At 47.7% G+C, this 13053-nt stretch overlaps 1 protein-coding gene across 5 annotated transcripts in view; it reads left to right on the top strand.

The window, feature by feature from the left end:
- Positions 1-13053, top strand: part of USP2 (ubiquitin specific peptidase 2) — a 79148-nt gene that overhangs the window by 58354 nt on the left and 7741 nt on the right. For all 5 annotated transcript variants that reach the window (XM_087875956.1, XM_060695040.2, XM_087875957.1 and 2 more), the window contains 7 exons: positions 494-544; positions 5122-5245; positions 6708-6819; positions 8009-8119; positions 9487-9551; positions 12430-12533; positions 12678-12758. In XM_087875956.1, coding sequence (XP_087732082.1) covers positions 494-544; positions 5122-5245; positions 6708-6819; positions 8009-8119; positions 9487-9551; positions 12430-12533; positions 12678-12758 — 648 coding nt within the window. The remainder of the gene's footprint in view (positions 1-493; positions 545-5121; positions 5246-6707; positions 6820-8008; positions 8120-9486; positions 9552-12429; positions 12534-12677; positions 12759-13053) is intronic.

Raw genomic sequence — 13053 nt, forward strand, 5'->3', positions numbered from 1 at the left:
ATAGATAGATAGATAGATAGATAGATAAGATAGATAAGATAGATATAGAGAGATCGACAGACAAAGGATAAAGATGATATATATATATATATATATAGAGAGAGAGAGAGAGAGAGAGAGAGAGAGGGAGGGAGGGAGGGAGAGAGGGAGGGAGGGAGGGAGAGAGAGAAAGGATAAAGATGATAGATAGATAGATAGATAGATAGATAGATAGATAGATAGATAGATAGATAGATAGATAGATAGATAAATAGATAAATAGATAGATATAGACACAGAGAAAGGATAAATAAAAGAAGGCGCCGTCCTTTCCGGGTAGGACCAGGCCGTCTCCCCTCTGCTAATGGCAGCTGGGTGGGAATCCCATTCCTTTGCCTTCCGTTCTCCCCGTCTCCTATTCTGGGACCCTCCTGTGGCGAATTTTGCCTGCAGTTTTGTATGATTGCCTGAAGGTTGCCTTTTCACAAACCGGGTCTTTCTTCTTTCTTTGCAGAATTCGAAAACGGTACAAGGTCTGACTGGTCTCCGAAACCTCGGGAACACCGTAAGTTTTCCTTCCTTCTTCCCTCCCTTCCTTCATCATTTTTCTTTCTTTCTTCCTTCCTTCCTTCCTTCTTCTCTCCTTCCCTCCCTCCCTCCATCACTCACTCTTCCTTCACTCCTTCCCTTCCTTCTTCCTTCCTTCCTTCCTCCCTCCCTTCCTCCTTCCCTCTCCTTCTCTCCCCCTTCATCATTTTTTTCTTCCTTCCTTCCTTCCTTCTTTCCTTCCTTCCTTCCTTATTCTCTCCTTTCCTCCCTCCATCATTCACTCTTCCTTTACTCCTTCCCTTCCTTCTTCCCTCCCTTTCTCCCTCCCTTTTTCTTCCTCCCTTCCTTCCTCCCTCCCTCCCTCCCTTTGTCACCTTTCCTTCCTTCTTCCCTCCCTCCCTTCATCATTTTTTCTTTCTTTCTTCCTTATTCTCTCCTTCCCTCCCTCCATCACTCACTCTTCCTTCACTCCTTCCCTTCCTTCTTTCCTCCTTCCTTCCTTCCTTCTTTCCTTCCTTCCTTCCTTCCTTCCTTATTCTCTCCTTTCCTCCCTCCATCATTCACTCTTCCTTCACTCCTTCTCTTCCTTCTTCCCTCCCTTTCTCCCTCCCTCTTTTTCTTCCTCCCTTCCTCCCTCCCTCCCTTTGTCACCTTTCCTTCCTTCTTTCCTCCCTCCCTTCATCATTTCTTTCTTTCTTCCTTATTCTCTCCTTCCCTCCCTCCATCACTCACTCTTCCTTCACTCCTTCCCTTCCTTCTTCCTTCCTTCCTTCCTTCCTTCCTTCCTTCCTTCCTTCCTTCTTTCCTTCCTTCCTTCCCTTCTTCCCTTCATGACGCCTTGTGGAAAACTGTGGTGAGATCTTAGCCATAATAGACGGACGTGGTCAGTTCTCCTCCTACAATCCTTGCTGAGCTCATTCCTTGCAGGGGGCTGCCTCTCCTCCCCTCCGCGTCCCCTGACCAAGTTCTTGGAGCCCCCCCCCCGGGGTGGGGGCTTGTTCAGCTGACCCCACAGCTGCAGCTCAGCTCTCCAACCGGGGCCAGTCGGGTCTGGCTGAGGGAGGAAGCTTAAGTTGCCTTTGCTGAGTCTTTTACCTCACTTCCGCTTCTCGGATGACACTGCGAGGAGTTTTGTTCTCACTTGTGCAAAGGGAAGAGGAGAGCCCCCCAACGAGTTGTGTAACTATTTCGGAAAATAGTGTCAGCCTGCCACACCCAGATGTGACAACTGGTAGGCACAGAAAGATTCAGTATTTGCACTGAAAGATGGTACGTGGCCCACAACTCCAGGAAGGAAAGGAAATAGAGAAAAGGAAGAAAAGAGGGAGGAAAGGAAAGGAAGAAAAGAGGGAGGAAATAGAGAAAAAGGAAAGGAAATAGAGAAAAAGGAAAAGAAGAAAAGAGGGAGGAACGGAAGTGGAAGGGAAGGGAAAAAGAAAAGGAAATAGAAAAAAAGGAAAGGAAATGAAGAAAAGAGAGGGAAAGGAAAGGAAAGGAAGAAAAGAGGGAGGAAATGAAGTGAAAGGAAAGGAAATAGAGAAAAGGAAGAAAAGAGGGAGGAACAGAAGGGAAAAGGAAAGAAGGAAAGGAAGAAAAGAGAGATGAAAGGGAGAGGAGAGGAAAGGAAAGGAAAAAGAATGGGACGAAGGGAAGAAAGGGAAGAAGGCGAGACAGACAGAAGAAAGGAAACGAAAAAGAAGGAAAGGAAACTTTTCCTGCCTGCCACAAATCTGACATGGATAATCTGACGTCGCCTCGCTGTTCACCCAACGCAACTTGTCTCTCCTGACCACCGGAAGCTCCTTGTCAGTGAGAGAGTCAAGACATCTTCTAAAACAATAAATGGACATCAGACCTGATGGGGGAATTGAGCACTGACATTCACTCCCGGGCACTCTCACATACACTCTTCTAGAGCTAGCATTGGCTGTGTAGGTGGGTTCCCCTTTGGTGCCCATGGGAGGGAGTTCCTTCTCGGGCAAACATCTGCTGGGACCTCCTCTCAACCACAACAGGAGAGAAAGGAACTAGCGTCTCACTTCCTTCTTGCTACCATCCTCCCCCCCAAATAACCCGGTCCCACCCAGCGGTTGATGGAAGAGGAAGAGGAGGAGGAGAGCCGGTAGTAACAGTACTAGTACCTTGTTTCCCCTGAAAATAAGACCCAACCGGAAAATAAGCCCTAGCATGATTTTTCAGGATGCTCGTAACATAAGCCCTACCCCCCAAAATAAGCCCCAGTTAAGATTGTCAGCCAGATGGGTGCATTTAGTACCGTATTTAAGAGCCTTGGTGGCGCAGCAGACTAAAGTGCTATTAAGTAGCACCAGCTGCCTGCAATTACTGCAAGTTCAAATCTCACCAGGCTCAAGGTTGACTCAGCCTTCCATCCTTCCGAGGTAGGTAAAATGAGGACCCGGATTGTGAGGGCAATAAACTGACTTTGTATAAAAAAAGAACACCGCTTGGTGGAGGGGGGGGGCGAAAGCCCTACTAAGCAGGTATATAAAAAAGTATGAAGGCTATTGCTTAACGCATTGTAAGCCGCCCTGAGTCTCCGGAGAAGGGCGGCATATAAATCGAACCAAATAAATAAATAAATATTTCCCCCCCAAAATAAGACCCAACCAGAAAATAAGTCCTAGCATGATTTTTCAGGATGCTCGTAATATAAGCCTACCCACAAAATAAGCCCCAGTTAAGATTTCCCCCCCAAAAGAAGACCTAACCAGAAAATAAGCCCTAATGGAGCAAAAATTAATATAAGATCCGGTCTTATTTTCGGGGAAACACAGTAGTTGTTGCTACTCCACCTGCACTCCAAAGAAGGGATCTGGGTTGAAGGATGAAAGGAGATCTTGCAGGGAAGGTTTGAGGGCTCCATCAAGTCATTGATGCCCCCCCCACCCCCATCTTGAAAGCTTTGCTTTTAGGGAGCTGACAAACAAAGCCTATTACCCTGATGGGCATCTCTGCCCAGGCATGACAAACCAGTGTGTCTGTGTGTGACTGTGTGTGCCCATGTGCGTCGTAGCATGAGTCAGTCACAGATGCAATGGAACACTGTGGGTGAGCGGGGGGGGGAATAAACCCGAAAAAATCTTTGGGTTTCTTAATTATTTTTTTACCATAGCAACAGCTCGCGGCCTTTTTTTAATATATTTTTAAAGTTACTTTAAGCTGTTTTTAAACGTAGGTGAGGGCATGGAGGGCAGGATAAGAAGTAATGGGTGGAACCTTATCAAAGAAGAGACCCAACCTCAAATTAAGGAGAATTCTGTTAATTCCACAATTAAGCAGTGGAACAGCTTGCCTCCAGAGGTGGTGGGGGGTCCATCCCTAGAGATTTTCTTTTTTTTTATTATTTTAAGTTTTTTTTTAAATTTTATATTGTTTATATATATCAATGCATGAATAGTGTGATATCTGGGTATCTTATATTTCAGTACAATAAAGATAATGTTATTACTCCTAGTTATTACATTTCATTTTCATAGTTTCATATACACATATCTTTTACTATCACTCTTCAATTCTAAAGCTTCCTTTTGTTCTTTCATATACCTTTATGTCAATATATATATTATATACATACATACATACATACATATATATATATATATATATGCATATTCTCTCTAGCCAGGTTTTACCTATGTAAACTTAGTTGTTCTACAGCCCTAGAACAACTAAGTTTACATAGGTAAAACCTGGCTAGAGAGAATATGCACATAAAAGCCTATGAAAAAAGAAAAAAGATATATATATATATATATATATATATTCTGAGGTTTTCGCGGGTGTTTGTATGTAGTTCTTTGGTTATTCGGGTTTTCTCCCGCGTAAAATTGGAGGTGTCTTGGCAATGTTTCGACGAAGTCTCATTCGTCATCTTCAGGCTGTTGTTTTCGGCTTCGTGCTTCTAGGAGCAATGTGTGTGATCGCAGCTGTTTCTTCCTTTTAACTGCCAGTCGGGGTGTGAACATATATATATTTTCTATAGTGTTTTTCTATCGAGGCGCCTGGTCTACCCCAACATGTGGGAGGGAGCATACGGCTTCCCTTTTGCCTTTCAGCTCCAACCCAGGAGCCCTCAAAGCAGTCGCACGATCAGGAGGCTGTGAGTTCGATCCTAGGTAGAAGCAGATATTTCTCTGTCTGGAGAAATATATCTGCCGAACAAAACTCCGCACTGGCAACAGGAAAGGCATCCGGCCATGAAAACACTCTGCTAACTCCATTCGGTTGCCCAGACTCCACCCCACAAGGGATTATGGGGTTGTTAAAAGAAGTCAGGGACCCCTTTAGTTTGCCAGGTGTATAACCGATAATTTTCCAAATCTGCTTCTCTCCAGATGGTTGGCATTGCCCATTCCAGACTGCCCAGCTGGTAGGCCTAATTCTTTTTCTGAAAAACAGTTCCTGGACCCAAGTTCATCCAAAGGGGGGGGGGTGGAACATTCTTGCTTGAAGGAGAAACCTGGGCAGATGTTACCTGGAGAAAGGATGGGGTGGAATGGCCCGTGGCCTGGCGGCCTGGCCTTCATTTCTCTCTCTCTCTCTCTCTCTCTCTCTCTTTCCTGCCTCTTGCAGTGTTTTATGAACTCCATCCTGCAGTGCCTGAGCAACACCAAAGAGCTGCGAGATTACTGCCTGCAGAGCCAATACGTCCGCGATCTCAACAACAACAGTCGCATGCAGATGTCACTCATGACAGGTGAAGGCGGTGAGATTTTGCTCGGGCACAATGGGGAAACAGTTGGCAGGCGGAGGTGGGCCTTCCTCTCCCGAAGCCCCTTCATGGGTGGGGGCTAGGAAGGAGGGGGAGAAAGCTGAAGCAGATGACTTTCAGAGGGAAGGAAAAGAGGAGGAGGAGGTGATGGAGGAGAAGAGGAGGAGGAGGAGGTGGAGAAGAAGAGGAGGAGTAGAGGAGGAGAAGAAGAGAAGAGAAGGAGGAGGGGAGGAGGAGGAGGAGAGATGGAGGAGAAGAGGAGGAAGACGAGGAGGGGGGAGGAGGTGGAGAAGAAGAGGAGGAATAGGAGAAGAGGGGAGGAGGAGGAGAAGAGGAGGAGAGGAGGAGGAGGAGGAGAAGAGGGGGAGGAGGAGAAGAGAAGGAGGAGGAGGGGGGAGGAGGAGGAGGAGAGAAGGAGGAGGAGGGGGGAGGAGGAGGAGGAGAGAAGGAGGAGGAGGAGGAAGAAGAAGAAAAAGAAGACTGTGGGGTCCTTGGTGCGCTTTGAGCCTGGCTGTTTTCTTGCAGATGTTTCATGACCCAACTAGTAACACCATCAGTGTTAAAAGGAAGTGGGGTTTAAGGAGAAGGAAGACTGTAGAGTCCTTGGTGCTCTCTGAGCTTGGTGGTTTACTTGTGGACGTTTCATGACCCAACTATGCAATACCATCAGTGCTAGAAGGGAGAAGGATTTGCGGAGAGGAAGAAGTGGAGGAGGAAGAAGAGGAGGAGGACTGCAGGGTCCTTGGTGCTCTCTGAGCTTGGTGGTTTTCTTGCAGATGTTTCATGACCCAACTAGGGAACATCACCAGTAGTAGAAGGGAGTGGGATTGCTCTCGTTCAGACTTCTTCTAGCACTGACAATGTTACCCAGTTGGGTCATGAAATGTCTGCAAGAAAAGCACCAAGCTCAGAGAGCACCAAGGACCCCCCCAGTTCTCCTCCTTCTCCTTCTCCTTCTCCTTCTCCTTCTCCTTCTCCTTCTCCTTCTCTCCTCTCCTCTCCTTCTCCTTCTCCTTCTCCTTCTCCTCCTCTCCTCTCCTCTCCTTCCTTCCTTCTTCTCCTCTTTCTCTCGGCAACGCCCCTCCCTTCTAGCACTGATGATGTTACCTAGTTGGGTCATGAAACGTCTGCAAGAAAACCACCAAGGCTCAGAGAGGACCAAGGACCCCCTCCATCCCTTGAATTTTTCTCTTTCTCTCCTCTCCCCCACCCCCCAGTTCCCTGCTCCATTTGGCAGTCGTTAACGTCATGGACACCGGCCATTAGGGCCCCACAGGTCTCCCGTCATGTGGATCATAGCTAGGAAGTCAGCCAGAGCTCGTGTCTCCCCGCAGGGACCCACGTTGGGTCTGGAAGGGATGGAACAAGGTCTGGCTCTGTGGTGGCCACCTTGGGTTCTTCTGTGCTCGTGTGTTGACGGCCGCCTTGCTTCCTCCCCTCTCTCCAGAGTTCGCCAAGCTCATCCAGGCGTTGTGGACTTCGTCCCCCAATGAATCCGTGAGCCCTTCCGAATTCAAGATGCAGATTCAACGATACGCTCCCCGCTTTGTGGGATACAAGTAAGAGCGGGAAATCGAGTGCCTTCTCTTTTACTTTTCTTTTTCTACTTTTACTTTTCTCCCTTGCTTCTCCTTCTTCAACCTCAGTAGAGCTTTTAGCATTTGCTAGCTCTGCATTCCTTCATAGCAACCTCTTGTTCCGGTTGGTCTTTGGAACTACAACTCCCATTCCTTGGAATTCGGCGTTCCGGTAGGGAATGGAGGATGTTAAAATCCAAAAATTCTAGCAGATCCAAAGATGGCCACCTCTGTCTTTCCAAATCTGATGAAGAGAGAGAGTTAGTTTGGCCTCCTCTCCTTTTCTCTCCTCCTCCCCTCTCTTCCCTTCCTTCTTCTCCTCTCCTCTCCATCCTCTCCTCCTCCCCTCTCCTCCTTCTTCTCTCTCCTCTCCTCTCCTCTCTTCCCTTTCCCCTTTCTCTTCCCCTCTCCCTCTCCTCCTTCTTCTCTTCTCCTCTCTTTCCCTCTCCTTCTCTCTCCCCTCCTTCTTCTCCTCTCCTCTCGTCTCCATCCTTTTCCTCTCCTTTCCATCTCCTCTCCTCTCTTCCTTCCTCTTTCTCTTCCCCTCTCCCTCTTCCTCTCCTCCTTCTTTTCCTCTCCTCCCATCTTCCCTTCTCCCTCCCCTCCTCTCTTCCCCTCTCCTTCTCCCTCCCCTCCTTCTTTTCCTCTCCTTTCCTCCCATCTTCCCTTCTCCCTCCCCTCCTCCTTCTCCTCTCCTCTCTTCCCGTCTCCTTCTCCCTCCCCTCCTTCTCCTCCTCGCCTCTTCTCTCCATCCTCTCCTTCTCCTCTCCCTCTCCTCCTTCCCCTTTCTCTTCCCCTCTCCCTCTTTCTCTCCTCCTTCTCCTCTCCTCTCCTCCCGTCTTCCCCTCTCCCTCCCTTCCTTCTTCTCCTCTCCCTGTCCCTCTCCTCCTCCTGTCTCCTCCCCTCCCCTCCTCTCTTCCCTTTCCCCTTCCCTCTTCCTCCCACCCCCTCTCCTCCCCTTTCCTTTCCTTCTGTCAATAATCTGTCCTAACCACCCAGAATTGCTTTGGCCTCTAAATTTAATACATGAAAATAAATAAATAAACTCCCTGCAGAAGGATAGGAGGGGAGGAAGAGAGTCGGTTTCCTCTTCTTCTCTCAGGCTCCTTTGGTGGGGCCTGACTGGCACCTCCTTCCCCTTAGATTGACACCCGTCCTTCCTCTCTCGCAGCCAGCAGGACGCCCAGGAGTTCCTGCGCTTCCTCCTCGACGGGCTCCACAACGAAGTGAACCGGGTGTTGGTCCGTCCCAAAGGCAACAATGACAACCTGGACCATTTACCGTGAGTCCCAGCAGAACTGAAGCACCGGGACAGTTGTTTCGGGATGATGGGAGGGGCTGGAGACCACTGGACGCCGATGACCCTGGCCTGGCCTGGACTGAACAAGCTTGTGCTTGAGAAGGTCCATCTACGGGGCTGGGTCCCCAAAGAAAGATCGGGATGACCCAGTTTGGGTTCAAGCCCAATAGCAATAGCACTTATATACCGCTTCATAGTGCTTTTACAGCCCTCTCTAAGCGGTTTACAGAATCATCCTATGGACCCCAACAATCTGGGTCCTCATTTTACCTACCTCGGAAGGATGGAAGGCTGAGTCAATCTTGAGTTGGTCAGGATTGAACTCCTGGCAGTGGGCAGAGTTAACCTGCAATATTGTATTCTAAGCACTGGGAGAGAAGGAAGGAAGGAAGGAAGGAAGGAGGGAGGGAGGGAGGGAGGGAGGGAGGGAGGAAGGAAGGAAGGAAGGAATAGCACTAGCACTTAGACTTATATACTGCTTCACAGTGCTTTTACAGCCCTCTCTAAGCGGTTTACAGAGTCAGTCTCTTGCCCCCCAACAATCTGGGTCCTCATTTTACCCACTCCAGAAGGAGGGAAGGCTGAATCAACCTTGAGTCGGTCAGGATCGAACTCCTGGCAGTTGGCAGAATTAGCCTGCAATACTGGATTCTAACAGGAAAGGAAGGAAGGAAGGAAGGAAGGAAGGAAGGAAGGAAGGAAGGAAGGAAGGAAGGAAGGAAGGGTAATTTAACACCAGCTGTCTGCAATTAAAGTAAGATCGAATCTCGCCAAGGCTCAAGGTCGACTCAGCCTTCCATCCTTTCTAAGGTAGGTGAAATGAGGACCCAGATTGTGGGGGCAATAAGCTGACTTTGTATAAATATACAAAAGGATGAAGGCTATTGCTTAACGCATTGTAAGCCGCCCTGAGTCTCCGGAGAAGGGCGGCATATAAATCTAATTTTTTTTTTAAAAAAAGGAAGTTTATGGAGATTCTCAGCCATCCAGGTCAAGGTTCCCAGCTTTTTCAAGAGGCAACTGGACTTCCTTGTTTTTTCTTCGAAGCCGTTTCGCTTCTCACCCAAGAAGCTTCTTCTGCTCTGAATCTGTCTCATTCTTTCCTTGAGAAGTTGGAGCTGTCCTTTCTGCAGGGTGTTTTCCTGCCCTGTTGAAGACAAGCCCAGGCTGTGTGGGAGGATGAGCCTGTGTTGTCTTCATCTCAAACTGAAGCGCAAATGGTTCCTGTAGGAAGTCCAGCTGCCTCTTGGAAAAAAGCCCCTCTGGGATCTGATTCCAGGGCTGTTGATCTCCGCTGGGAAAACCTCTTCACCTTCTCTCTCTCTCTCTCTCTTGCGTGTCTCCGGCAGGGACGACGAGAAGGGTAGGCAGATGTGGATGAGATACCTGGCGAGAGAAGACAGCCGGATTGGGGGTGAGTTTCTGGTGGGGCCGTCAAAAAAAGAGTTTGTGGATTGATGGATGTGAGGCAGGGGGGTCTTGGCGACGTTAAGATGGGTGGACTTCGGTTCCCAGAATTCCCTAGTCAGCATGCTTTAAGTGGGGTGGACTTCCCCTTCCAGAATTCCCCGGCCAGAATTCTTAAATTCTTGACTTCTTAAAGTTGCCACGGTTGAGAAAAACTGATTGAAGATGTACCAATGATTTGGCAAAAAGGGACGTGCTGGCTCAGTGGCTAAGCCGCTGAGCTTGTCGATGGAAAGGTCGGCGGTTCAGCGGTTCGAATCCCTAGTGCCGCGTAACGGGGTGAGCTCCTGTGACTTGTCCCAGCTTCTGCCAACCTAGCAGTTCGAAAGCATGTTAAAAAATGCAAGTAGAAAAATAGGGACCACCTTTGGTAGGAAGGTAACAGCGTTCTGTGCGCCTTTGGCGTTGAGTCATGCCGGCCACATGACCACGGAGACGTCTTCGGACAGCGCTGGCTCTTCGGCTTTGAAACGGAGATGAATATGGCCCCCTAGAGTCGGGAACGACTATCACATATGTGCAAGAGGAACCTTTACCTTTACCTTAATGGTTTGGCTAAATTTGTTTGGATTTTGGAGAACCTTCCTGGAGAACTGTCTCAGAAAGGGGTCTATTGTAGGTGCGCTGAGGGACAAAGCCCATTTCCAGCGAGAGGGTCTCCCCACCAACCCCTCTGCCTCTTCTTCACCCATTCTGGGACTTTTCTGTCATCTCAGTTGGTCGTCACGTACAAAGAAGGAGGACTTGGTGACATCATTAAGACAAAAACGCATTGGGGGCGACTCACAAAATGATCAGACGTGTCACCTGATAAAAAGTGGCCACTTTTAAGGCCAGCATGGATTGCTCTGGGAGTCCAAGTCCACATATCTTCAAGTGGTTGAGAAATGTTGGCTTTCATTGCCATGGCAGTCAACCGTGTCACTTCCTTGCCGGTTGTGGGTTTCGAAGGTGGCGAAATCTTCAGAAACACCCCGATGGCATTGACCCTAATTAGCATAGCTGCCTCTTTCGAAACTTGGTTGAAAGAGTCCGTTCCCTTTTCGTTCAAGGTTGCCACTTTCTTTCGGTTTCATTTCTTTTTAAAAAATTTGTATCAGGTCAAGTCCGGTCTTGATGTTCTCGGATCAAAGCCAGGAAGAGCAACTGTTCATTGAATTTGTTCATTGAATTGTTGATATTTATAGAACTCTTGACTGAACATTGTTAAAAGAACGTTTTCATTGTCGTTTTGTTCAGACTTCCTTGGGTATTTCAAAGCAACGTTTCAATTGCAGCAAAGCTGCAATTTGTTGTTGTTTTTTTTCCCAGTAATTAACCTGGCTATCAAATCCATTCATGATCAACTTATTTTTTTTTTCTCTTTTTAATGTATGACTCCACCTAATGCTGGACCACCCCCCTCATTTGACACACGGAACCCAGGCAAACTTTTTAGAAAATATTTTGACCTTTCCAATGGCCAAGCTTTGTTCATTCAGTCCTAGTTTATCTAGTCATTCAGGGCAGGGGTGAAATGTAAAATTTGTTACTACCGGTTCTGTGGGCGTGGCTTGGTGGGTGGGTGGGCAATGTGACGGGGTGGGCGTGGCCAACTTTTTTTAAAAAAAACTTTTCAAAGCATTTTTTCTAATGCTTTGAAAAGCCTCTGCCGATCAGGCAACTCAGCTGGGATCGTCAGAGACGTTTCAAAGCATTTTTTTTAACTACCTCTTCGGCCAAGAGGTTGCAGAAAAAAATGCTTTGAAAAGCCTCTGACGATCCCAGCTGAGCCGCACGATCATCAGAGGCTTTTTTTAAAAAAACTTTTCAAAGCATTTTTTCTAATGCTTTGAAAAGCCTCTGCCGATCAGGCAACTCAGCTGGGATCGTCAGAGACGTTTCAAAGCATTTTTTTTAACTACCTCTTCGGCCAAGAGGTTGCAGAAAAAAATGCTTTGAAAAGCCTCTGACGATCCCAGCTGAGCCGCGCGATCATCAGAGGCTTTTTTTTTTTTAACTTTTAAAAGCATTTTTTCGTCGGAAGAGGTTGTAGAAAAAATGCTTTTAAAAGTAAAAAAAAAAAAAGCCTCTGATGATCGTGCGACTCAGCTGAGCATGGTGAGGGACGCAGGGATTTTTGCTACCGGTTCTCCGAACCACCCGCTGCCATCGCTACCGGATCGGGCGATCCGGTCCGAACCGGGAGCATTTCACCTCTGATTCAGGGCCGCACAAAAAGCTTGTGTTGAATTTGCGGCTACGATTTGCGTGTTTGCTTCCCAGCAACTAAACTGGCAACTCAAACCAGGTTGGGAATGGGCAACCACAAAGATCAAGGAGCGTTTCGTGCTCTCTGAAATTCCTCAGCTGATTTTTGGAAAACCGCAAAACGGATCTCCACCCGATCTCCAGGTCTAGGCACTGGGAAGAGAAGCTTCAGAAAGCCTTGAGAAGTACGGAGTTGAGATCCAACTCCAGTCAAGACTTTGAAGCTTCTTTCTAAAACTTACATTTAAAAAAAAACAAAAACCTGCCTTCCATTGTCACTGTTGCGTAGCGCACCTATCCACGTAACTAGGTCATGGGTAACTCCTACGCAGAGAAGCGTCAGTGAAAAACATTAGCCTGAGCTTGCACAACAAATGAGGTCAAAAGCAAGTTCGCTGCTTGGTGACTAAGAGTATGGAGATAACCCAACCATGAGATCAGATCCTCTGTTCTCCGTACTCGGATGACGTGAAGCATCTCTTCAAGCTTCCAGGCAGGAGGAAGATCCATCTCCTACGTACATGGTAACCCTGCTTGGTCTCCACCTTCACATTCCGCATCTTCTCTTTCTTTAGATCTCTTTGTTGGGCAACTAAAGAGCTCCTTGACCTGCAGTTCTTGCGGCTACTGTTCCACTGCCTTTGATCCTTTCTGGGACCTGTCCCTGCCCATTGCCAAGGTAACCTTCTATGCCCTGGGGCTCCCATTGGCTTCCCGTTGACCCCCAGATCTGCCTCTTCTTGCATTGGCGACCTAACCTCTTGGTTCTCCCTCCCTCCCTCCCTCTCTCTCTTTTCTCCTCCTCCTCCTCCTCCTTCTGCAGAAAAGCTACGGCGAGGTGAATTTGATTGACTGCATGCGACTCTTCACCAAGGAAGATGTTCTAGATGGAGACGAGAGGCCCGTAAGTCCAGATGGGGAGGAAGGTGCAAAAAAATCCTCATCAGTCAGGTTTCTGCACGCAGTTCACGTCTCTTATTCCAAGAGTTTTTAAGCCCTAGATTTCAAAATCAACCACTAGATGGATTTTTTTTTTTTAAATTGACTTGGAGTCTTGCACAAAATGAAGTTGCTGATGATTTTTAAGAATCCTAAGAGTTGGAAGGAGGGACCTTGGAGGTCTTCCAATCCAACTTTGGAAATTATTTCTTTGGTTTGAGAATACCTTGTTGCAAAAGCTGGATTTAAGTTTCTAGATT

The sequence above is a fragment of the Pantherophis guttatus genome, chromosome 9 (assembly GCF_059756535.1).
Source record: "Pantherophis guttatus breed Tessera chromosome 9, ASM5975653v1, whole genome shotgun sequence".
In the NCBI taxonomy this organism is placed as follows: Eukaryota; Metazoa; Chordata; class Lepidosauria; order Squamata; family Colubridae; genus Pantherophis; species Pantherophis guttatus.